Source organism: Xenopus laevis, chromosome 9_10L, assembly GCF_017654675.1.
Source record: "Xenopus laevis strain J_2021 chromosome 9_10L, Xenopus_laevis_v10.1, whole genome shotgun sequence".
Classification (NCBI taxonomy): domain Eukaryota; kingdom Metazoa; phylum Chordata; class Amphibia; order Anura; family Pipidae; genus Xenopus; species Xenopus laevis.
Genome location: NC_054387.1, coordinates 95422768 through 95450524, shown reverse-complemented (window position 1 = coordinate 95450524; position 27757 = coordinate 95422768). Strand labels below are relative to the sequence as shown.

The 27757-nt window shown below is 38.6% G+C and overlaps 1 protein-coding gene across 3 annotated transcripts in view; it reads left to right on the top strand.

Annotated features, from left to right (window-relative positions):
* rnf216.L (ring finger protein 216 L homeolog) overlaps positions 1–27757 on the top strand; it is a 78974-nt gene that overhangs the window by 27379 nt on the left and 23838 nt on the right. For all 3 annotated transcript variants that reach the window (XM_018233923.2, NM_001114820.1, XM_018233924.2), the window contains 5 exon segments: positions 3230–3332; positions 13269–13433; positions 17383–17497; positions 19303–19442; positions 21939–21989. In XM_018233923.2, the coding sequence (XP_018089412.1) occupies positions 3230–3332; positions 13269–13433; positions 17383–17497; positions 19303–19442; positions 21939–21989 (574 nt within the window).

Sequence of the window (27757 nt, the reverse complement as noted above, 5' to 3'; positions counted from 1 at the left end):
ACAGAAGAATTTGGCAAGAGGAATGCCGTTGGAAGAACCAGAGTGGGTGATATTAACCACAGATGCGTCAAGCGTGGGATGGGGAGCCCACATAGGCGAAGAGGTTGTTCAGGGCACTTGGAAGGGAGAGAATGTGCCGTCAAATCTTCTGGAGTTGAGAGCGATAAGAGAAGCCCTCACATATTTTTCACACCTACTGAAAGGAAAACAAGTAAAGGTTATGTCGGACAATACTACAGCAGTAGCTTATTTAGCAAAACAGGGGGGCACCAGAAGCGTGTCCTTGCTAGAGGAAGTAGAACCACTATTTCAGTGGGCAGAAGGTTGGCTAGAAGGGTTGACCGCGATCCATCTTCCAGGGAAGGAAAATTGGAAGGCCGACTTCCTCAGTCGGACAATGTTGGACCCAGGAGAATGGAGCCTACACGATTGGATTTTCGAAGACATAGTGAGAAAGTGGGGGCATCCAGAGATAGATGTGATGGCATCCCCACAAAACCGGAAGTGTCACCGGTTCTTTTCAAGGTTTCCCTGCAAAGAGGCAGAGGCGGTGGACGGCCTGAGTCAAAGTTGGTCAGAAGGCAGAATTTATGTGTTTCCGCCATGCCCGTTAATTTGGAGAGTCTTGAAAAAAATAAGGAAAGACAGAACAGAAGCCATTGCGGTAATCCCTTTCTGGCCCAGAAGGCCATGGTTTCCTCTTCTCCAAAGGCTGGCCATAGAGAAGCCCATGCAGATTAGGAGCTTTCCAGGTTGGTTGACGCAGAGATCAATCCAGATCCAAAGGCACAATCATCTAGCCTTGATGGCTTGGCGGTTGAGAGGGGAAAGTTAACACAGTGTTTTCAAAAGGAGGAAGTCATAGACTTTCTGTTGAAGTCAAGGAAACCAAGCACTTCCCAGCAATACTATAGAGTATGGGAGAAGTTTGTGGAATTTGCTGCAGAGAGGAAAGAAGACCCTTTGTCTCCATCAGCTCCAGTGCTGGTAGAATTTTTGTTCTCGGGGTATAAGAAGAGGTTGCATTGTAGCACACTGAGGGGACAGGTGTCTGCAATTTCGGCATTAACAGGGAAGAATTGGGCAGAGAAACCGCTGGTGAAAAGATTCTTTAATGCCCTAGTAAGGGTAAGACCAACGAAAAGAAGTTGTCTTCCCCCATGGGATCTTCCCTTCGTCCTGAAGACTTTGTCTGAGTCTCCATTTGAACCATTGGAGAAGGCCTCCGTTTGGAATATGACGCTAAAGGTGATTCTTTTGGTGGCTGTAACATCAGCCTGTAGAGTGGGAGAGTTGGCAGCTCTGTCAGTTTCGGAGCCACATACAGTGATATTTGAAGATCGAGTTGTGTTGAAACCGGCATTCGGGTTCCTTCCAAAGGTCATGTCCAAGTTCCATATGGACTTAGAGGTTATTCTGCCTGCTTTCTTTCCAGACCCAACATCTGCAGAGGAAAGGATGTGTGGCACACCCTGGATTTAGTAAGGGCTGTGAAGATTTATATGGAAAGAACAAAAGCATGGAGGAAATCAGAGCATTTGTTCATAATACCTAACGGGTATAGGAAAGGTCAAGCCCCAACGAAGAGAACTATTAGTTCCTGGATCGTGGCGGCCATAGCAAAGGCATACAACGTGGCAGGAAGGGGAGTACCTAAAGGGTTGAAGGCTCATTCTACCAGGGCATTGGCAAGTTCCTGGGCGGCGCAAGCCAGGGAGTCGCCAGAGAGCATCTGCAAGTCGGCAAGATGGTCGTCTTTAAATACATTTGTTAAACATTACAAATTGGATGTATTGTCTTCCCAAGAAGCTAAATTTGGGAGAAAAGTTTTACAGTCTGTAATGTCTTCCACAGATTAAAAGTTCTGTTTAATGCATTTTTTGTCCCGCCCTCTGTTTTTAGCTTGGGTATGTCCCGTTGGTGAATGCTGACCATGGGTGACTTAGGGAAAACAGGAAATTGTTTCATACATACCGTAATTTCTGTTTCCTGGTCACTTCCATGGCAGCATTCACCGGGGAGTTTCCCACCCTTCATAGGGGACAGCTTTAATACTGAGACTAGGGGGTTAGGGAAGAGGTGGAACTTTTAAATTGATAGTGGGAGGTCCTGTCCGCTGGCCTGCAGGGGGAAGTTAACCCGTTGGTGAATGCTGCCATGGAAGTGACCAGGAAACAGAAATTACGGTATGTATGAAACAATTTCCTGTTTTTGAATTCCTGGCTTGAAAGCAGGTTTTAGTTGCAAAAAAACAAAGTATAGTGCCAAACAGAACCTCAATGTAGGTTGACAATCCACTTTTACTTCTTAATGTTGCTCACGGGTTCAAAAGGTTGGGGATCCCTTGGTTAGAGTAATACATCACAAGGACCCCTCATGCCAAACGTTCTGTCTGGTGCTTGAGTTTGCAATGTGGCAGAGCAAGTGAACAGAATACTGGCAGGGACTGGGAAAGACAATGTTAAGTTAAGGCAACTAGGCAAGGGCTTCCTGGTCCATGCCATGTTATGGAGGCATCAGTAGCATAGGTTGTTTAAAGCATGGTTTAGAAATTTGTGTAAGAGGTAGGCTTTCGGATATGAAAGAATTGGCATAGTAGGGAAGAATTGGGGTAGAAAAGGTGGATGGGTGATATCATGCTGTATATGGATAGAACCAAAAGTTATACACAATATTAAAATCTGGTACCAGAATTACAACTGTTTACTAATGGAAGAAGCTTGGCTGGTTAAATAAGAAAGCTGTAGTTGATGGCTCTGAATGAGGAGGACAATGGCATTGGTACTGCTGAAACATGGCTGAATGGCTTACATTGCTGAGCTGTATATTTAAAAGACTTTTCCTTGTTTTAGTGGGATAGCGGAAATCATAAATGAGATAGGGTTGGAAGGGTTTTGCTCAATGTTCATAATAGAGCAGGTAGAGTTACAAGATCAACTCTTAAACCTACCACTGTATGTTCAACACTTGTGGTGCACACTCTTATGTATAGGCATAACAGTTAAGCCCTGTCCAATACAATAGTGTCTGTTATGTGCTTTGTAACCTGTGCTTTTTTTCCAGTTTGAATGGCTGCCCCATGGATACACAGCAGCCTATTTATATAAATAGTAATCTTTCTGAAGCAAACACACAATTTAACCAGTGTATGCTAACAGTATATTATGTTAATTACTTTAAAACAACACATACACAATTTCATATACATTGTTACGTATTTTTCTTTCAGCATATGTAACACACTTCTGGAAGATCCTGACTACCCAAAGAGAGATGGTTTGACTGTTCTAAATAAGAGTAGCTGTTTACTTACCAGTCTTGAGGAACCCAAGGTACTTCAATTTATTTAAAGGTTTTAAGGGTTGAACTTTGTACTTCTTGTTCCCTCCCAATTTTGTTTTCTGTGCTTGTTTGCCGTACCACAAAGGTGAATGTTACACCTCGATCACAAAAACATATTTTTCAGTGTTGGCACTGGAAGTTAAAAAAAATAATTAAATTGTGTCAAATGCTACATGCAGGAAATGTTATACTGACTTTGGTGCTGAGTTTGGCTTACCAGTCTAAAACTATGGCTGCCCTAAGGGCAGGAACAAACCAGTATCCAAAAATGTTCCAGGACCTTCTTATAATTCCTTACTTGGTCAACTGGCTTGTTGACTGAGGCTCTTTGCAACCCGAGGAGTGTAAAATCTAAACTTTTAACACAAAGAAGGGCACATACTTTGATAAGTTTTTATCTGTTAAATAATTTAGTATTTGACACTACTTTAAACTAGAAGAAGCAGAACAACACATTTAAAATTTTTAGAAATCTAAGGGCAATGACACACGTGGAGATTAGGGGAGATTAGTCGCCTGACGAAGAATCGTCTCACTTTGAGCGAGTGACTTCGAAATACGATTTGATCAGAGTGCCTCTGTGCCTCCTGAAGGCGATTTAGATTCTAGCTGGCGGGAAGGCAGTTCAGGGATAAAAAGAGGTGATTATTTAATCACCTCTTTTTATAGGCATCTCTGAATCTCCACGTGTGTCTCTGCCCTAAACCTTAGCTCTTCAATAATGATTAAAACGTTTTGGTTTTTTTTGTTTTTTTTTTTCAAATTCTCGTAAATAAATTATTTAGAAAAACTAATTTAGATAATAACAATTGCTCCTAATTAAGATTGTGAATGGTGGCCTTTTAACAAAAGTTACTGAAAATGTCCTAAATGGATATGGTCCTCTGATGCTTTTTTTAATAAAACATAAAGCAGTTTGAGGATCTAAAGCTAAAAAACTATCTTAACCCTTTAAGTGCCAGCAGAATTTCACATTTTGGTTACGCGAAATGCCAGCCGTTTTTAAGCATTTTGTGCTCTCTCACTTTAGGGGCATTTTCTGAGGGGAAACCTATAGTTTACCTAGGAAAACTATACATTGTTTTTTTCGGTAGAAACTGAGCTTTCTAAATCTGCCTGAGTTTTCATGTATTTCCACCTGTGCAAAAAAATTTATAGTGCTAAATAACAAAAAAAAATGAAAAATTACCATTTTTCATTGTATATCAATTTATACCAGAAAAATATTTCATTTTACAGATGAAAATCCAACTGATTTGGAAAGCCTTATGTCTCTCGAACGTGCCAATACCAGATATGTATAGTTTTAGGGAGATTTAGGATTTCTGTACAGCAAAAACTCCCGGCAGTATATTACTGAATTTTGAAAGCACTAAGGCAGAAAACGGCATGCTTTAGATTCCAAGGCAAAAAATCCTGAAACCATAGGTTTACCCCAGAAAACCATACATTTTTGAAAAGTACACATTCTGCCGATTACAAAATGGGTAACTATGTCTCTCTACTCCCAACTACCAAACAGAAAAGCTTGTCTGAACATAGCGGTTTTTCAAAATAAAATTCAAAATTTTGAAAAATCATTTCAAAGGTTTTATTTTGCTGCTCCGCATATCCCAAACTATATTACGTACCAAGAAAAAGCACCTGAAATATGATTGCCAGGGGTCCACTGAACAGTTTGATATCCATTATGCATAGGTTTACCAAAGTATCTGGCATTTAGAGACACAAATATGAAGTTAGCGCATCCAAATTGTTCAGGACTTTACTTCAGCTACTGAGAAATCAACACATTGACTGCATTTTTTGTGGGGTAAAAACACAGAAATATATGTTTACCCCCCAAACCCATATATTTTTGGAAAGAACACATTCTACAGAATCTAAAATGGGTACCCATGCCTTTCTGCTCCAAACTACTGAGTCGCAAGGCTTTCCCAAAATTGTCGGTTTTGGTGAAATATCTGAAAATTGCCTCAAAACTTCAACTTCCCAGCACCATATCACCCATGTATCATTACGTACTAAGAAAAAGCACCCTAAATATGATTGCCAGGGTTCCTCTGAACATTTTGGTGGCCATTGTTCATAAGTTTACCAAAGTATCTGGCATTTAGAGGCCCCAAAATGAAGTTAGCGCATACAAACAGTCCCGTGAGTAACTTCATCTAATGAGAAATCAACACATTGACTGCATTTTTGTGGGGTAAAAACACAGAAATATATGTTTACCCCCCAAAACCCATATATTTTTGGAAAGTACACATTCTACAGAATCTAAAATGGGTACCCATGCCTTTCTGCTCCAAACTACTGAGTCGCAAGGCCTTCCCACAATTGTCGGTTTTGGTGAAATATCTGAAAATTGCCTCAAAGCTTCAACTTCTCAGCACCATATCACCCATGTATCATTACGTACTAAGAAAAAGCACCCTAAATATGATTGCCAGGGTTCCTCTGAACATTTTGGTGGCCATTGTTCATAAGTTTACCAAAGTATCTGGCATTTAGAGGCCCCAAAATGAAGTTAGCGCATACAAACAGTCCCGTGGGTAACTTCAGCTAATGAAAAATCAACACATTGACTGCATTTTTGTGGGGTAAAAACACAGAAATATATGTTTACCCCCCAAAACCCATATATTTTTGGAAAGTTCACATTCTACAGAATCTAAAATGGGTACCCATGCCTTTCTGTTCCAAACTACTGAGTCGCAAGGCTTTCCCACAATTGTCGGTTTTGGTGAAATATCTGAAAATTGCCTCAAAGCTTCAACTTCTCAGCACCATATCACCCATGTATCGTTACGCACCAAGAAAAAACACCCTAAATATGATTGCCAGGGTTCCTCCAAACAGTTTGGTGGCCATTGTTCATAGGTTTACCAAAGTATCTGGCAGTTAGAGGCCTCAAAATGAAGTTAGCGCATACAAATAGTCCTGTGGGTAACTTCATCTAATGAAAAATCAACACATTGACTGCATTTTTGTGGGGTAAAAACACAGAAATATATGTTTACCCCCCAAACCCATATATTTTTGGAAAGTACACATTCTACCGAATCTAAAATGGGTACCCATGCCTTTCTGCTCCAAACTACTGAGTCGCAAGGCTTTCCCACAATTGTCGGTTTTGGTGAAATATCTGAAAATTTCCTCAAAGCTTCAACTTCTCAGCACCATATCACCCATGTATCGTTACGCACCAAAAAAAAACACCCTAAATATGATTGCCAGGGGTCCTCCAAACAGTTTGGTGCCCACTGTGCATAGGTTTACCAAAGTATATGGCAGTTAGAGGCCCCAAAATGAAGTTAGCGCATACAAATAGTCCTGTGGGTAACTTCAGCTAATGAAAAATCAACACATTGACTGCATTTTTGTGGGGTAAAAACACAGAAATATATGTTTACCCCCCAAACCCATATATTTTTGGAAAGTACACATTCTACCGAATCTAAAATGGGTACCCATGCCTTTCTGCTCCAAACTACTGAGTCGCAAGGCTTTCCCACAATTGTCGGTTTTGGTGAAATATCTGAAAATTGCCTCAAAGCTTCAACTTCTCAGCACCATATCACCCATGTATCGTTACGCACCAAAAAAAAAACACCCTAAATATGATTGCCAGGGGTCCTCCAAACAGTTTGGTGCCCACTGTGCATAGGTTTACCAAAGTATATGGCAGTTAGAGGCCCCAAAATGAAGTTAGCGCATACAAATAGTCCTGTGGGTAACTTCAGCTAATGAAAAATCAACACATTGACTGCATTTTTGTGGGGTAAAAACACAGAAATATATGTTTACCCCCCAAACCCATATATTTTTGGAAAGTACACATTCTACCGAATCTAAAATGGGTACCCATGCCTTTCTGCTCCAAACTACTGAGTCGCAAGGCTTTCCCACAATTGTCGGTTTTGGTGAAATATCTGAAAATTGCCTCAAAGCTTCAACTTCTCAGCACCATATCACCCATGTATCGTTACGCACCAAAAAAAAACACCCTAAATATGATTGCCAGGGGTCCTCCAAACAGTTTGGTGCCCACTGTGCATAGGTTTACCAAAGTATATGGCAGTTAGAGGCCCCAAAATGAAGTTAGCGCATACAAATAGTCCTGTGGGTAACTTCAGCTAATGAAAAATCAACACATTGACTGCATTTTTGTGGGGTAAAAACACAGAAATATATGTTTACCCCCCAAACCCATATATTTTTGGAAAGTACACATTCTACCGAATCTAAAATGGGTACCCATGCCTTTCTGCTCCAAACTACTGAGTCGCAAGGCTTTCCCACAATTGTCGGTTTTGGTGAAATATCTGAAAATTGCCTCAAAGCTTCAACTTCTCAGCACCATATCACCCATGTATCGTTACGCACCAAAAAAAAACACCCTAAATATGATTGCCAGGGGTCTTCCAAACAGTTTGGTGCCCACTGTGCATAGGTTTACCAAAGTATATGGCAGTTAGAGGCCCCAAAATGAAGTTAGCGCATACAAATAGTCCTGTGGGTAACTTCAGCTAATGAAAAATCAACACATTGACTGCATTTTTGTGGGGTAAAAACACAGAAATATATGTTTACCCCCCAAACCCATATATTTTTGGAAAGTACACATTATACAGAATCTAAAATGGGTACCCATGCCTTTCTGCCCCAAACTACTGAGTCGCAAGGCTTTGCCAAATTTGGCGGTTTTGGTAAAATATTTTGAAAATTGCCTCAAAGCTTCAACTTTCCAGCATCGTATTGTCCATGTATCATTACCAGCATAAAGCATCCTAAATATAAACATAGGGGTCTACTAAACAGTTTGATGCCCAATGTGCATAGATATACCAAACTATGTGGGGCACAGAGACCCCCAAATGACAATATGTATAGACATTTTCACGGCTGACGCGCTGGCTGCTGCAATATAACCACCCGGTGTGTGTATTATGCGACATTAGACCACCTAACAGTACAGAGACCCCAGAAAACCATATATTTTCAGAAAGTACACATTCTGACGAATCCAATATGGGTAAATATGTGTTCCTACTGCAAACTGTCAAACTGCAAAGCAATGCTGAACGTAACGGTTTTTATCAAATTTCTGAAAATCGTCACAAAGCTTGAATTTTACCCCATTATATGCCCCACATTTCGTAACTTATCAGCATAAAACATCCTGAATATGAACGCCAGGGGTCTACTGAACACTTTGATGCCCAATATGCATAGATATACCAAACTATGTGGCGCACAGAGACCCCCAAATGACAATAGTGTATATACATTTTCACGGCTGACGCACGCTGGCTGCTGCAATATAAGCACCCGGTGTGTGTAATATGCGACATTAGACCCCCCTAACAGTACAGAGACCCCAGAAAACCATATATTTTCAGAAAGTACACATTCTGACGAATCCAAAATGGGTAAATATGTGTTCCTACTGCAAACTGTCAAACTGCAAAGCAATGCTGAACGTAACAGTTTTTATCAAATTTCTGAAAATCGTCACAAAGCTTGAAATTTATCCCATTATATGCCCCACATTTCGTAACTTATCAGCATAAAACATCCTAAATATGAGCGCCAGGGGTCTACTGAACACTTTGATGCCCAAAATGCATAGATATACCAAACTATGTGGCGCACAGAGACCCACAAATGACAATATGTATAGACATTTTCACGGCTGACACGCTGGCTGCAGCAATATAACCACCCGGTGTGTGTGTATTATGCGACATTAGACCACCTAACAGTACAGAGACCCCAGAAAACCATATATTTTCAGAAAGTACACATTCTGACGAATCCAATATGGGTAAATAAGTGTTTCTACTGCAAACTGCCAAACTGCAAAGCAATGCTGAACATAACGGTTTTTATCAAATTTCTGAAAATCGTCACAAAGCTTGAATTTTACCCCATTATATGCCCCACATTTCGTAACTTATCAGCATAAAACATCCTGAATATGAACGCCAGGGGTCTACTGAACACTTTGATGCCCAATATGCATAGATATACCAAACTATGTGGCGCACAGAGACCCCCAAATGACAATAGTGTATACATTTTCACGGCTGACGCGCGCTGGCTGCTGCAATATAAGCACCCGGTGTGTCTAATATGCGACATTAGACCCCCCTAACAGTACAGAGACCCCAGAAAACCATATATTTTCGGAAAGTACACATTCTGACGAATCCAATATGGGTAAATATGTGTTCCTACTGCATACTGTCAAACTGCAAAGCAATGCTGAACGTAACGGTTTTTATCAAATTTCTGAAAATCGTCACAAAGCTTGAATTTTACCCCATTATATGCCCCACATTTCGTAACTTATCAGCATAAAACATCCTGAATATGAACGCCAGGGGTCTACTAAACACTTTGATGCCCAATATGCATAGATATACCAAACTATGTGGCGCACAGAGACCCCCAAATGACAATAGTGTATACATTTTCACGGCTGATGCGCGCTGGCTGCTGCAATACAAGCACCTGGTGTGTGTAATATGCGACATTAGACCCCCCTAACAGTACAGAGACCCCAGAAAACCATATATTTTCAGAAAGTACACATTTTGACGAATCCAATATGGGTAAATATGTGTTCCTACTGCAAACTGTCAAACTGCAAAGCAATGCTGAACGTAACGGTTTTTATCAAATTTCTGAACATCGTCACAAAGCTTGAATTTTACCCCATTATATGCCCCACATTTCGTAACTTATCAGCATAAAACATCCTAAATATGAGCGCATGGGGTCTACTGAACACTTTGATGCCCAATATGCATAGATATACCAAACTATGTGGCGCACAGAGACCCCCAAATGACAATATGTATAGACATTTTCACGGCTGACGCGCTGGCTGCTGCAATATAACCACCCAGTGTGTGTATTATGCGACATTAGACCACCTAACAGCACAGAGACCCCAGAAAACCATATATTTTCAGAAAGTACACATTTTGACGAATCCAATATGGGTAAATAAGTGTTTCTACTGCAAACTGCCAAACTGCAAAGCAATGCTGAACATAACGGTTTTTATCAAATTTCTGAAAATCGTCACAAAGCTTGAATTCTACCCCATTATATGCCCCACATTTCGTAGCTTATCAGCATAAAACATCCTAAATATGAGCGCCAGGGGTCTACTGAACACTTTGATGCCCAATATGCATAGATATACCAAACTATGTTGCGCACAGAGACCCCCAAATGACAATATGTATAGACATTTTCACAGCTGACGCGCTGGCTGCTGCAATATAAGCACCTGGTGTGTGTATTATGCGACATTAGACCCCCCTAACAGTACAGAGACCCCAGAAAACCATATATTTTCAGAAAGTACACATTCTGACGAATCCAAAATGGGTAAATAAGTGTTTCTACAGCAAACTGCCAAACTGCAAAGCAATGCTGAACATAACGGTTTTTATCAAATTTCTGAAAATCGTCACAAAGCTTGAATTTTACCCCATTATGTGCCCCACATTTCGTAACGTATCAGCATAAAACATCCTAAATATGAATGACAGGGGTCTACTGAACACTTTGATGCCCAATATGCATAGATATACCAAACTATGTGGCGCACAGAGACCCCCAAATGGATATATAGTAGATAAAATTTACATAGGCAAAACAAAATAACACAGAACAGTGTGAAATGCAAATAAATCACCAAAAACTAATAAAACCACAAAAATCAATGCTTTTTTTTTTCACACTAGTGTAATCGGCCACCAGAATTACCGTTTGAATATTTTAGCTGGGCCAAATCGATTATACGGGCAGAAACAAGTGAACAACACAAATGCAGAGCTGAAAATGCAATAAAATGGCTAAAAATTCAATAAAATGGCTAAAAATGCACCAAAATACCCAAAATTGCAATATAACCACCAAAATAACATACAAAAGCTATTGCACAGTACGGTTAGCGAATACGCTATTCGGAACGGCAATAAAACATTTTTTTTAGCCCAAAAAGAGACGATGCGATAAGAAAAAAAAAAAAAAAAGCCACAAAGCCATATATGTACATATGCGTGTGCACAACGGGTAAATTGCATGTTATTTGCGCATGTGCGCGTGTGCAAGTGTACATGGGTGCTGTGAGTGTGTGTGACCCCCCCAATCCCCAAAAATCTATGTGTGAGTGTGTGTAAGTGTGAATGTAAGTGTATATTACTGTAATAAGTGTGTGTTGGTGTGTTTGTGTGTTTTTGTGTGTGTAAATGTTACACTTACCTGGGGTAGATGCTGCAGATCGATCAGAAAGGGTCCCACGCAGCAGATCTCCAGCTCCAACGATCATCAGCCATGTGGGGGCGGAGCTGGGCGGAAGTGCGGCGCAGGCAGCAGCAGGACGCATAGGAAACGCGTCCCTGCTGCTGCTTTGGGGCCCCTGGGCGATCGCGCCCCAGGGGCCACACGATCCCCTGCTCTGCTCGTTGTCTAGGGGCAGGGGATCGTGAAGGAGCGGAGCGAGCGGCTCTAACAGCCGCTCCTCCGCTCGCAAACCCGGAAGTGCTGCAGAACGTAGAATCTACGATCTGTGGCACTTTGGTCCTTTGATCCACAGAACGTAGATTCTACGTTCTGTGGCACTTAAAGGGTTAATGGAAAACCGCATTTCAACTGAAAATTTGGGTTTGTGTGTGAGATTCAGCCAGATTGGGAATATAGATGTATTAATGTAGAAACTGCTGATTTAGCAACTAAAAGTAGAAACATTCTATGAAAGGTTGGAAAAAACTAGAGTGCTGTGAAAAATTAGTGGTTGTGGTAGCAGTGCCATGCTAGCATTTCTGTGGCATTTGTTGTATTTTATAATCAGCAGTGGTATCTTGAATAGACTGAGATGAAAATGCATTTGTCACTGGGTATTTGATTGTGTTTGTTGAGAAGGCCTTTTATTGAAGTTAAATGTATAGAGAATGAATGTTCTGTATTTGCAAATTGCTAGACATAAATATATTCTCTGTTCTGGAAATGAACCAGAATGTCAAGAACATTTGAAGGAAAGGCTTAGTTCATAACATTCTGAATTGGCAAATCTGGACTTTTCAATTTGTCCCAAACCCAATGAATTTCGAAGTACAACCCATAAATGGCCTGTGAATGGAGACTGGGAGTTGTTAAAGATATATTATTCTCTGATGCTGGGACTAGGCTAATTTGCAATTCACTGTTGTTGTTTATTTGAACACGGGCAGGTAATATTTGGTCAGAATAGTAACTTTCTGCTCACTGATTAGCTGTTATGATTTGAGTTCCCGTTTTCCCAACAGACTTAGTTTTACAAAAATGACCGTAAATAAAAACAATCTGTTTAGAATGAATACTTAACCAACAGAACATTTATATCATAATGAGTAACCTATTAAAGAATCTTATCATACTGTCATATATATCAGTAAATATTTCCCTTTTATATTTTTTAACTTTTATCACCACTTTATATCACTCAGTGATCACGTGACAGGAGATAATACAGCTCTAACTGTAACAGGAAGCAGTGTGGGAACTAAAGACAAAGCTCTGTCCATCCATTGACTGGTGTAACTTTGCATGTGTGTGTGCCCTTGGTTTGTGTGCGAGCACAGTGAACCTTACGAGCATGGGGACCTTAAAACTTGAATGCCATTTTTTTTAAGGGTTATTCAGTGGCACATACTATTAGGAAAGTGTATTTTTATGAAAATGGTTTTAGATGAAGCAGTGTTTTATATATGAGCTGTTTTATTCGATATATATTTTTTAGAGACCTGCATTTGACATCAAATCACAGTGCTAAAATATTCGTACATAATTTGCTAAAGACATTTGTGGTTTTTCACAAGAACATTTTCCTTCCTATTCTAATATTTGTTTTGTTTTTTGCCTTATAGATGACCAAGGTCGACTATTTCAATTTTTCACAACTCGCTCCCCTAGATCAACGGTGCCTAATTCAAGCAGCAGACCTCCTTATGGCTGATTTTAAAATGCTCAGCAGTCAAGACATTAAGTGGGCTTTGCATGAACTTAAAGGACACTATGCCATAACAAGAAAGGTGCATAACTTGCTTCTTGACTCATAGTGAAACACAATGTCAGGCTTTAGACATAAAGACATGTAGCATTCATTTGTTTTATGTTCATTAGGGATCCCCAACCAGGCATAATTCAATCATGAATTGCAACTTTTTTTATTTAATATGAACTCTGAATCATTTAGTTTTGTGTTTGAGACAGAGGGCTAGCTCTTAAAGGGGTGGTTCACCTTTAAGTAAACTTAGTATGTCCATCGGTTATTTATTTTTTATAGTTTATTTACCTTTTTCTTTTGACTCTTTCCAGCTTTCAGCTGACCCCATCTAAAAAGCAAATGCTCTGTAAGGCTACACCCTTATTATTACTGCTACTTTTTACTACTCATATTTCTAGTAAGGTCCTCTCCTATTCATATTCCAGTCTCTTATTCAAATTAATGCATGGTTGCTAGGGTAATTTGGACCCTAGCTACCAGATTGTTTATACCACCCCTTTAAAATACCGCCCCTTTTAAATGCAAATTGAAGAGCTGCTGAATACAAAGCTAAATAACTCAAAAACCTTAAATAATAAAAAATGAAACCCAATTGCAAATTGTCTCAGAACATCACTCTCTACATCATACTAAAAGTTAACTCAAAGGTGAACAACCCCTTTAATACATTGTCTAAGCAAAAGGATGATACACTGCTGAAGCTTATAATACATTTTCGCGATCGTTCCCTTTTTAGATATACTTCAGTATGCCCCTCTCGGCAATCTGTGCTTTTTCATGTAGGAGCTGGAGACAAATACTGATTGACATGTATGTCCAATACATTGGTGTTCCAAGCCAATTTGGAGAAACCGCACACCTCACAAACCTGAGCAGAGCTTCCTGGTGCTCGGCGGTAGGGGAATCGGCAACCACCCAGCCAAGGTACGTGGAAAGATCACCGGCACACAGGAGTTTGTTCAGCAGGGCAAGCCTTTGCAATTTTAATAATGCAGTGCAACGTTTCGGGGCACGCCCCTTTGTCAAGCAGAACCGAAACGTTGCACTGCATTATCAAAATTGCCCTGCTGAACAAACTTCTGTGCGCCGGTGATCTGGGTAGTTGCCGATTCCCCTACCGCCGAGCACCAGGAAGCTCTGCTCAGGTTTGTGAGGTGTGCGGTTTCTCCAAATTGGCTTGGAACACCAATGTATTGGACATACATGTCAATCAGTATTTGTCTCCAGCTCCTACATGAAAAGGCACAGATTGCCGAGAGGGGCATACTGAAGTATATCTAAAAAGGGAACGATCGCGAAAATGTATTATAAGCTTCAGCATACTGAAATAAGAAATTTCCTAAACACAATAAATCAAATATTCTGAACCATTTCTGAAATAATCAAGTTCATCTTCACTATTCCTCACTCAGCATCTGTTTCTCTTCATGCAGGAGTTGGGTGTCAGATAATCATTGGCAGTTAGATCCAATGTATCTTATAGGGGGTCCTTTTGCCTAGAAGATGTATTAGAGCTCACTCTATTAAAATCGCCAGACATGTCTCTCTACATGCAGAATTTGTACAAAAGGCAGTTATTTTGTTAGATTTTGTTTTTACTGGAATAAGTTCTTTGAATGAGCTCTAATACATCTGCTAGGAAAAGAAAGTCCCCCTATAAGATAAATTGGATCTAACTATCAATGAATATCTGCTGCATGAAGACAGAATGAAGAGCAGATGCTGAGAGAGGGATATTGAACATAAACTTGATTATTTCAGTAACAATGCAGGATATTTAATTGATAATATTTTATAAAGTTTATTTCAGTATGATGAAGATTACATAACATTTTCAATAGTTTCCCTTTAAGTATTTCTGAAACAGTACAGCATTTTATTTCCATAAAAATAAGCTCATATTTTTATTTTAGAAATATTTTCCTTTTAAAGTTTAAAGTTACTTGGCTGAATGAAGAATCAGTCAGTGTTGCATTTTAGGGCAACATTTTTCTCTGGCTGCATTTTGTACACAGGCCGGGACAGTGTATCTGCTTACATGCTCTCGCTTCTGTAGCCGCATAGACAGGCCTGATGTCGGCAGTCCGGATATCAGTGCAAAAACACAAATGTATGCCTTTTTGTGCTGATATCCGCTTCACGCAGTTCCATACAGGCTGATGCCGGGCCTGTTAGTGGAGCTACAGGAGTGAGAGCATTAAAGTGGATTTGATTTGTGTACAAAATACAGGTCAGAGATTAGCAGACACTCTGCTGTGCACTTTCCTTATGAGTCATTTACAAGTGCAAGTGTAGTGGGTAAAAAAATGTCTACTTTTGCTCAAAATTGCACTTTATACACTGCACTTGTGGTCGGAAATGACCCATATAATCTTCTTTTCCTCTTAACTGAACCCATTTATTTATGCAACTTTACAGCTCTGCAGAACTAAATAGCACATTTTTTGGTTCACCACTGATGCAATTTGAAACATTTTTCTATTATTAAATATGCAAATTATGGTTGTTTCCATTTGAGTCAGTATCTGAAATAATTGGCATTTGGCCGAACCCAAAAATGATGGGTTCTGTGTCCCGTCCCCCCCTTCTTAGTTCTAGCTATGACTCGCTGCCTCTGACTTCATAACCTAGAAGAAACATTTTTATATTTAACTGAAAGAGACACAGGCTTATGAGTAACAATCATTTCGCATAAACATACATTCAAAATAAAGAAAAAGTAGAAGGAAGGGTAGAATTTCACATGGGGGGGTGTTATAGAATAGTGTACATAGGGGAGATGGGAGAAAAAGAAAGGTGAAGCTGAATTTACACAGTAAGTTTACCAAATATGTAAATCTTTACCTAATTAGGCCACCAACATAGTGGACCGTATGCTGATAACCCCTTTGCTTGCTGCTTCCCCCAGCTGGACTGCCAGCCTGGGCAACTAGCTTAGCAAAAGGAATCATTCGGGGTTGCCTAACAAAGTGACACCTCTTCACTGATTGTACCTTTCACTTTAAAGATGCCTTTTAGTGTTCCTTTATAAATATGAATCCTTATCTGAAGTATTTGCCCAGATATTTGATAGAATATTTGAATTCATCTCATATTCTATACATTTACACCTATCGCTCACTGTGACCCATCTAGTGGGATATTTATCTTATATAGGTTTACTTCATTTTGGGCAGTAATGTTTTTATGCCTGGTTAAATATGCGAGTTATGTATTTTTTACTACAGAGTTTGTCTTAAGTGTCTGTTGTACAGGGTTGGCTTGATCGGAAGGGGAATCTGTTAGTTTTAGCCGGCCATGAAAGAGATTGTGCTCGTTTTAGCCTGCCACAGAAAAGAGTACACTTTTTATTTACACATAAAGCATTAGAAACATTGGCTGAACCCGTCCTGTTTTTTATGCCAAAATTTCTGTTAAAGCTGAATGATTACATAGAAACTTGTGTTGACATAAGACACACTATTAAGTTCAAACCTGCCTAACTGGTAGTTGAACCAGAGATATTCAGAAAACCCATCTGATTCCTTTCCAATTTACCTATGAGGAGGAGGAAAAAATTCCTTCCTTACCCCAAGATAGTAATTGGATCAATCTCTGGATCAGCTTAGTAACCTTGTATTGTCTTAAAAGCCACCCAACCCCGTCTTGAAGCTATCTAATGTATCTGCCAACTCTCACTATAAAAAGTGAGAAAATATATTTTAAATATTGTAATGGAACTTCCCCTCTTCTAATGCAAAGGATCCCCTCGCATCTGCTGGAAGGACCTGCTGGTAAATAAAGCATCAAGTAAGATAAAACAGAAAAGCTCAGTACTTTGAAACATGAAAGACTGTAAAAACATTTGTTGAATAAGGATAATAATTTGTTTAAAATGCAGTAGGAAATTATATCTTACTAATAACATGTTTTGTTATGGGTTTTTTGTGATGTTTCACAAGTTACATAATTGAGTACACTATTTTTGTTTTCAGGCTTTTTCTGATGCTATAAAACATTGGCAGGAGTTGTCTCCAGACCCAAGTGGCAAGCGCAAAAAAAGGAAAGAGATGAACCAGTTTTCTTATATCGACTTCAAATTTGAACAAGGTCTAAAAAATAAAAACCAAGAAACAAATTACAAGTTCTCTTGTATGAATGTAAATATATATATATATATATATATATATATATATATATATATATATATATATATATATATATATATATATATATATATATATATATATATATATATATATATATAGTGAATAAAGGACCCCCTCTTGTAAAATATAAGGATATTAAAAGTTACCGAGGAGTTTCATGACCATATAAAAACACGAGGCCGAGTGTTTTTATACAGGTCATGGAACTCCGAGGTAACTTCTAATATCCTCATATTTTACAACTGGGGGTACTTTATTTATTATAATACACACATTTCAGTGAGTCATGTGACAGAAATGACATCAGAACTCACCGTTTATACCTGATGACATCAGAACTCACCGTTTATAAAGATATATAATTTACAAGATAGTCATAGCTTTTGTGTATTATATAGTTATAGATATATAGATATATAGATATATATATATAGATAGGCCTCGGAGGAACGTTAGTCTGGTATTTACAATAAAACTTTTTTACAGTTTTAAGACCTGAGAGTGCGGACCCCTTTTTTGCTGTATATATATATATATATATATATATATATATTTATTTATTTATTTATTTATTTATTTTGTATCATTCCATAGCTTATAAAGAAGTGGCCGTGTGCAGATGCAAATGACACATACCTGTGGTGAACAAAAATGTTCCCAAAGTTAATTTATGACAAACATTGCTATGTAAAATCTCACAAGGACCAGCACTCGTATGTGATTTAATATCAAAATGTAGCCACTTTTTTGGTCCACATTAGGGCTTTTAGCAAGTGTAAATTGATTACAGCAAACAAGTCCATATATACCTTTGTAAACCCCATGGGGAAAAATGCTTCCTGTGAAAGTTAATTAAATACATTGTTTTTTTTTCACTCAAAGTTTGGCTTTATTGAAAAAAGCAGATATTAGTGGTACAAACTTTTCATGTACAGTGTGTTAAGGACACCTTTCCGAATCTCTCCAAAATGCCTTGTAGCATATCTATACCTTCTTCTGGGTTAGTAATTACTATAATAACATCGTCCGCATATAGGCCGATCTTGTGCATTGTTTGCCCCACCTCTATTCCTCGTATTCCCTGCTCCTCCCTTATTGTTTGTGCCATGGTTTCCATTATTAAATTGAACACTAGGGGGGACATGGGGCAACCCTGACGTGTGCCATTGGAGAGCGAGAATCTGTCCGAAAGAAAACCTCCCATTTTTATTCTCGCTATAGGAAATACATTGTTTTTAATCTGATATTTTATCATTTAAAAAAACCCGACAGAATACACATAGAATACCATTTTTTGTTTTATGTTAAAACCAACTTAGTACCAATTGTCCATTTAATCCTCTGGGAGCCACAGAATGTAATTCATATATTAAAAAGGCCTCACATTGCAGTAAAGTTTTATCTGGATCACTTGCTCTTGCTTGGATTTATTGGCATATACTTAAATATAGCTGCACTATGCCTGGCATCTGCCCAATGCTTAGCAACTAATTGCTGCACTAACTTTTGTCTGGCTTTTTCTTACTTCACACTTCCAATCTAATTTACTTGCAAAATATTGATGATAATTGTTCACCACTGAGCACAGTAAGAATAGGCACATCTTGCATATCTCTCTTGTCTATGACCGTAAGTATTTGGTTGCAATAACGTCTACTTTTGCCACAAAAACTTAAGGCCTACAATTGCTCTGTAGGTTGTCTATGTCAATGCACTCACCTCCATTTGTCTTTCTGTACCATGTAGGAAATGTAACTATTGAGAAGCGAATGTTTTTTTTGGAGAACAAGAGGCGGCACTACAAAACATATGACAGAAATTCACTTCTCCCTGCTGTGCGAGAGGAACTAGAATTCTTTGAACAAAAGATGAAGGAGATGGCAGAGGTGGGTACATTGCCTGGCTTGGTTAAATTATTTGCATCCATCAAGTATTGCTGTCTTAAAATTGTAATTCCTATTTCATATTTTGGGGCATATTTATTAAAGAGTGAAACAAAGGTTACCACAGTTCCCCAGAGGTAATTTTTTTTACAGTACAGTTGTGTAGGATTTTTTTTTTTAGCAATATAGTCAGAAGAGTAAGCTCATATTAAAGGCCCTGTAAAACCCCCCACAAAAAATGTAATCTCTAAACAGCCATTTTGAAATTTATGAAGTGATTCTATCATGATTTTTATGATATAGTTTTTATTACTAAATTATACCGTGAACATTGCAAGTAATTTATTCTACAATAAAAAAATGCTATTCTTAAATCAATAAATGGTTTTAGTTGTACTATTGGTGTGTAGGCAGCCATCTCAGCTAATTTTGCCTTGTCGGGTTTCTTTCAGAAAGTGCCAGCACTTCACAATTGAACTGCTTTCAGATTAGCTGTTTCTCCTACTCATTGTAACTGAAGGAGTTGCGACTTGGGTTAGCCGGACTTGGATTTTTACTATTAAGTGTTGTTCTCATATCTACTACTAGGTAGGGCATGAAGCATTTTTAGCAGTGTTGGTGAGATGTTATCTGGTTACCTTCCCATTGTTCTATTGATGAGCTGCAGGTGGAGGTAAGGGAGAGGGTTATATAACTCCCAACATGCAGTGCATCAATAAAGAGTGACTGAAGTCTATAAGAGCACAAGTCACATAATTGGGGGCACATGGGAAAATATTCAAAAAAACTTTTTTTTTTTTTTTTGAGAAACGGATTTCAATGCAGTATCTGGCTGTAGCAGCCCCACTAACTGATGAATTTTGCACAAAAAAAAAACTCTATCACATGATATAATCAATTTAAACACCTGCTACTCTGTTGTTCAAAGGATAGTAGTAAGGCTGCAGCATCCACCTAATTACTAAGGAGTCCTTCCCCCTCCTCTATCCCACTAGTCCCCCTTTTTGAGAATTCTTTTACTGTTGGCTATTGAGCATGCTCAGTTCCAAGCTAAGGCAGTGATTCTTAGCTCAGATTACTAAACCTGCTCACTCCAGTCTAGCCACCAGTGAATAGATGGAATTGCTGGTTCCCATAGAAACTCTGCTATAACTGTCCCTATTTTTTCTTCTAATTTACTCTCCTGAGTTCATCTTAACCTGCCTGTGTAAGCCTGCATTCTTGATTGCATTAACTTTATACTAAATAAGGGTGTTGTTTGCAGATATAAAATGGCCACCAGGTGAATGGTGCTATTTATTTTAGGAAAATGTGATATATACAGTAACAATTATGCCGTTTGGGTGGGGGGAGATGTGCCCATGGTAGAAAATATAGGGTTTACATGTCCCTTAAGGCCATTGAGCATCATTAGGTGCCTCTACTCCTTTGGAGGTATCGCAGGACTTGGCTTAAGTATGTTATACAGAACCATGTTTCTTGTATTAATGCTAGCTCTGAGGTTTTTGTTTAGAATGTGGATAATTAAAATCAAAGGATTGTGTATTTCCTACTTTATATTTGATGCTCTTGATAACAGTATTGATGACCATCTTAGACCCACCAGCACATCATCCGTAGGATCCTTCTATACCAGTTCCATTGTTTGGATACTTTTTCTCAGTCTCGATTTCTATTCTTGGGTGCTGCTAGCATCGAATTTGTTGCAGGGTTTAATCTAGATCCCAAATTGTTAACCTGTGCATCTTGTTAGTATTAGGGTTATCTTCATTATACTAAAATAGATTCCTGCTGCCTTTTTGAGCTTATATATATTGTTTTCAGGGATTCTGAATACCTATTCTACACTGGCTTCTCTTTATATACTGTGAGCAACACCCTCTTGTTGACATGGTCAGACTGACCTACTGGGATCAGTATCCCAGCAGGTCAGTCTGACCCTAGTCAAACAAGAGGGTGTGCTCAAAGTGTATAAAGAGAAGCCAATGTAGAATAGCTGGTGTGCTTATGGGTTTGGTGAGGTTCTCTGGTGGACCCGTCTGGCACTGACGGAAGGCTACTGCTCCATGTTTTTAAAGCCATAATTATTCTACTTTTATTATTCTCAGAGCTCGTTATTCTACCTTTGGTACCCCATAATTTAATATGAAAAATAAGAAAAGCAGGAAAAAATCTAATTTAAATCAGAAGAAAAATCTAATTGACAATGTTTTTTTGGCAGGAAGAATGGTAAAAGGAAACTAGCTGGTTTTAATACAGAAGGGTAAAAGGAAACCAGCTGGTTTTTAAACAGCAGCTTAATACTGTAAGAATGATATTATGTTTTACTCTGTGCCCTACTTGTAAAAGTATTGCTCCTTAGCTGGATGGCAGTATCTGATTGTTAGTGGGGCAGAGTAATAGAGCTAGGCAAAAGTCATCCCATTTTACATTACATGTTGTACAATGTATTTATATGTAATGAAAATGTATGTGTAATACACATATTTCTTTTGGCAGCATGCCGATTTTCTTCTTGCCTTGCAAGTGAACGAGGAACAATATGAGCAGGTGAGAATCTACTAATTCATAGTTATTGTAGCTTTTTGTACTCTGGGAAAGCCTTCTGGCAACTTTATAAATAAAATATTAATACAGTTGCTTACAAATAACGGACAAAATACACATTGGCATCATTTATTAAACTCTTTCAGTGATAACTGGGTTTAATATTTTATTAGCATTTTGTGATCCTTAAAGCTCTGTTTCAGTGTTTACCAATAAAAACGACATACTGTTTTTTTATAGCAACATAAGCGTCCTAAATTTGCCTTCATGCTTGTGTAATTGCTCTGACTTTTATGGTAATAACCATAAGGCTTGCATTGTACAGCATCTTATATCCTGTATGTCCTTAAAGGTGCAGTATACTCTTTGATCCATATCAGTTTAATAAATAAGGCTTCTGCTAATACTATTTTTTGTCTATGGTTTTAATTATGAAAAATGCTTTTTTGTTATTTCTTAAGATAAACAGGGAAATTTTAGTTACTGCTTGTTTGGTTCTTGCAAGATACAGTTAGATTACCAGTCCATAGATAATCCCCCTGTGTAATGGACTTCTGCCTATCGAAAAAGCCAATGTGAATAAAAGGGATTTTGTATATATACTCTGCTGTAAGATAGTGTGAGAAAATAATGTTGTGCTACTTCTTCGTAATTCTGTACTAGAATTAGATTTTCAGCAAAAATTCTATTTTCCTTGTGTTGAAAATGTGGTATTAGGTGTATTCTGTCAAGTACTAAGATAAAGCATCATAAATATGGAATGCCTGATCCCGTATATACATCAAATTATACAAGTATATGGCAAACACAGACCCCAAAATTAAAACCAGCCATGCATATGAATTTGCTAACACTTTTGTTGCTGCAAATAAAACATACAACCTATGTTTTATATGTCCTAAGAGTAAGTTGACTCAAAAACTCCCCAGTCTTGTGGCAGTTTCAAAATAGCTTAATATGACTTTTAGCTCTAACCTGCAAGCTTTCCTAAAGTTATGATTCTTTGTGAAATTTCTAAAAATCACCAAAGCTTGCAAATGCATCATCTAATCCCCCACAGGTATTAAGAGGAAACAAACTAAATATGAATGCCAATGGTCTGGTCTAATGCGAGTTATCAAAGTATGTGCCATGTAGAGACCCCAAAATCAACATTTTTATGGTTGAAACTTTGGATGCAGTCTGTGTTTTATTTGTCAAAGGGGCCATAAGAGTACCCATATTTACTTTACAGTATGCATTCTTGTGAATTCAAAATGGGTGAATGCCTCTCCAAAATACCAAATTGCAAATCTAAGATAAAGATTTCTTGTATTAAATTACCTTAGGTACACGGCTAAAAAATCCTAAATATGAATGCTAGGAGTCTTCTGAACCATGTGATGCCCAATGCATAGGATTACCAAAGTATCTGGCATGTAAAGACCTACAAATTGTCACTTAACAATTTTTCAGATTGACACTTGACTCTTGATTGACTGGCTGCTGCATAAAAACCAATGCAAGACAATGAAAAAATAAAAACAATCAAATTAAAGCAATAAAAAACTGGGCACTTTGTGAGAATTAATATGTGGGCATAAATAAGCATTCACAGCTGTGCATAAATGAGAATGCAATACAAAGCTATAACAATTATTGAAATAACAAAAGCTAATCGATGTAACAGTGCTCATGCTAGCTACATCGAGCAAAAAATGTGGTTGTGGGTATATGTGCATATACACTTATTGAGTAGTTTGCTTATGTGTGAGGTATAAGTGTTCAAAAGTCCCCGATCTTTCTAGAAAGATATTTCTGTGTGTGAGTATAAAAAGTGTGTTTCTGTGATACTTGCCTAGGGGCAGGCAAGCAAGCATGCATATATATATAAATATATGGTGACACTGCTAGAAGCCCACAGGATCAGAAGGATCTTTTGTGGCCTGTCTCACTAGTCTCCTGTTCACTTTGGGTGGGTAGCTTGTTCTTGGCAGATTTTGAACAAATGTAAGCACTCTAGGTATGTACAAGGACAAAATCAATAAAGTAGAAAAAAAACATCTGTACAAAGCCTTAAAAGTTTTTGTGCCCTAAGCACTGAATGATAGGCTAATTTGATGTTTTACTTTTTAAATAAAGGATTATGTGTTGTAGTGAACTTAAACAGGCCTTTGCTATATATGGTCGTGAGACTTTTTGTGTGGCCCTCAATTTACAAGACTTCAAACAAAATTATTAAAATTGGAACAAATGTGTCTCAAGCATTTAAATTGACTTATTGTAATATTGTGTACCAGATATTTAGGGTGAGAAGATGGGGCCTATAATATTTTTTGAATAACTGAGTAGTCATGGTCTAACCCTTAATCAAGATGACATTCAAAAACTGTATGCTATTGAACTTTAGATTCAAATATTTAACAAACTCATCAAGATTCCTGACCACCTCTTTAAATCAACAGTAAATCATCTATATATAATCCATAATAGTGAATGGAACATTTATAACCATTTATAGATGTACATATGCACCATCTCATATATGAATTTGCAAATGATGGGGCAAAGTCAAGGACAGTAACTGTTCTTCTTTTGAAGATAATCTTTATCACTATCCCCAAACAGAAAAAAAATGTGGGAGTGAAAATCAAATGGCTTTTAAGTCTTTAAAAGACTGATTATAAGTACTGTATTGTTTTAAATGAAAAGCAACAACCTTTATTTCAAGTTTATGCAGTATACAAGAATAAAGGGCTTCCACTTTAGCAGTGGAATGCATAAGGTTCACCACTTGGCCACTATCCCTAATACAGCTTGGAAGACACAATATCAAAGGTTGAAGATAATCAGTTCTGGAAGAAGTTCCACTAAAGCAGGGCTGTCTTTATGTGGCCCTCCACATCAAAGTCTGCCTGCTGTGTCTGATTACCATTTGTAAGATTAAAAAATTATCAATACAGAGATTAACTGGCCCCTGCATAGTTTAAACCTCAAATTCATACTGTAATCCCCTAATTCACACTGTAATCCCCTGTATTCACACATGTGATCCCCCTTGCATTGTTCACACTTGTGACACCTCTATTGTTCACACCCTAAAGCCCTGTACTGTTCACACCTGAGACCCAGACTGAAACTGCCCATATTGTTCACCTGTTCACACCTTATACAAAATGCTAATGGGGCACCAGCACTGTCACTGTATGTAGTACATATTAGACTGGTCCTGATTTTCTTGTCTCCTGCTCTGTTCTGCCTTCCCTATGCTCCCTGTGTGTGTCATACATCGCCTGCTCTTTGCTCCCTGTGTGTGCCATACTCTGCCTGACCTATGATCCCTATGGAACATAAGCCTGGTATTTGTTCTGGGGGTTTGTTAGCATTTCAAAATTACGAGGAGGCAAATGGATTTAATGGTATGCCTTAATATGACTTTTTTTTCACACGTGAGTGGCATCCCTGCCGGGCCAAGTTAGTTTGGCACCCTAGGCAAGAGCTTCAATCAGTGCCCCCTGTCCTGCATTACCCTGTCCTGTCCTTACAATGTTGGCTTTTAAATTAAGAAAGCAAGAAAATGTACAACACTTTTTTATTTATATTATTGCCCCCTGTACCAGCAAACCCAGCAGCCATCCATCATACTGCCCCCCATACCTGTGCCAGTAGCCATCCATTATACTGCCCCCCAATACCTGTACCAGCAAGCCCATCAGCCATGCATCATACAGCCCTCCAGCAGCCATCATATTGCCCCCAATCTTTACTTGTGCCAGCAGCAGCCAAAAATAAATCGGATCACATCATATTGCCCCCAAGTATTTATGTACCTGTGCCAGCGCCCAGCAGCAACAGCAAACATATGGGCCCCAAATCTGTACCTGGCTGTGCCAGCAGGAAGCTTCACACTTTCACAGTAATAGAAAGAAAGTCTTCAGTTCAGTGCAACTGTGCAAGGCTGAGAGCAGCGAGAGCCACACCAAGCAGACCGCCTGCTCTCTGCCTCTCTCTGTCACCCAACCGCATCAGCAACGTCATTGATGCGTATAAGCACGTCGCTCTGCACTGCCGCACCGCATAGAAGGCGCTATTACTTGCTGGCAAGAGGGAGAAGGTGAAGGAGGGGGATTCCACCCGACTGAGTGACCATGATTACTGAAACAAATTATTAAATAAACTAAAACCCCATTAAAAGTGCTTCCCTCAATGATGGCATCCTAGACAGCCGCCTACTCTGCCTAACCCTAGTTCTGGCCCTGATCCCTGCAGTGAGCACCAACCATCTGTTTTTTTTTTTTTTGGTGTGCTATTAATGTGGACATGGTCTTGCGGTAACATGGGTGTGGTTTATAGTGGGTGTGGTCTAAAAACAGGGAGGGGCTAACACTGGCTTCCATTATCGGCCCTCCACCATGCAGATTAGAAAAATTTCGGTCCTCTGTATCATATAAATTGGACAGCACTGCCCTAAGGGATTAATGGGTGCAACAATAAGTTTCACCTTTAGTAGGTGATGGTGACTTGTGAGAGGTGTGCTACCTTTAGGAATTCACCCAGCAAATCTGATGACAAAAGTCACCAGACTTAATCGACAAGTAATACCTCAGTATGTTGTTAAAATATATTCTGAACACTTTATGTAAAAGGTTTATCCTGCATCATCAGTATTGCAATATTTTATCAGTATTTGTAATGTTAGCAGTGTCTTTTGTCTTTATACTGCATCCTTGTGCAGCTTGACATCTGTTCAGCGCTGCCTGTTTTCATCCTATGCTAATATGACATTCTGCCAGCAAGGAAATCTTCCAACGTCTGCAGATTATCTAAGTAATGATGCATATTGCTTATTATGTGGCAACTGGTAATCACTTAAATATGGTGTAGATACTATATTTAGAACAAAGAAGCAACAGTCTCTTCCCAACCTTTCAATGGTAATCATCCAGTACCTTATATTGACTTTTGTGAGGTATGATAAATATATGGGAAAGGTGGTATTACTGGCACTTTAAGATTATTTATTGCCTTTCAAGTGAAAGATTTTTATGATACAAAGGGATGGCATTATTTAAAGAGACAAGATCACTTTCAACTTACTTTTGATATAAATTAATCATACCATACTGGAGATGCTTCGGATAAAATTGGATTTGACTTGAAACCTTCTATCAAAATCCAGATCAACCTCAGCTTTACCTGGCTGATTATCATTCTTCTTTTGTAGAGATTTGAGAAGGGAAATAAAGCAAGTATCTTCAAAACTATGACTCAGAATATCAGGACTAATAGAGGTGTCTGACACCTGCAATGCTAGAGTAACCATCACAAAAATTTTTTTTTTACATTTCCTAGATGAGCAGAAAGATAAACAGTCTCAATTAATTGTCTGTCAATGTCCTTGATAAAGTTTATTCCTTTTCCTCATCATTTTGGAGTGTCGGCGCGTATCTTCCTCTGTATTTTCTGTTCTCCTTGTAGAGGGTGATACCCAATACCTGCTTTTCACTGGATCCCTGATGTTGTTTTGGTGTGAAAAATTCTGGTTTTCATTCTTAATACTAGGCTACACAGGGATATGAACTCTGACGTTGATGTACCATGCTACTATTCAATTTCCCTTTTTCTACTTTACTGATTTGGGCCTTGTGGGTTCCTAAAGTGCCAACTCTTGCCGTTTACTATATGAATTCTGCTCCCCCAGCTGATAGTCTGGCGCTTGAGACCTGGACCACATTTTTTTTACTTCATGATTTATGTTTCATTATGCCAGTATGCCACTGTAGATTTACAGC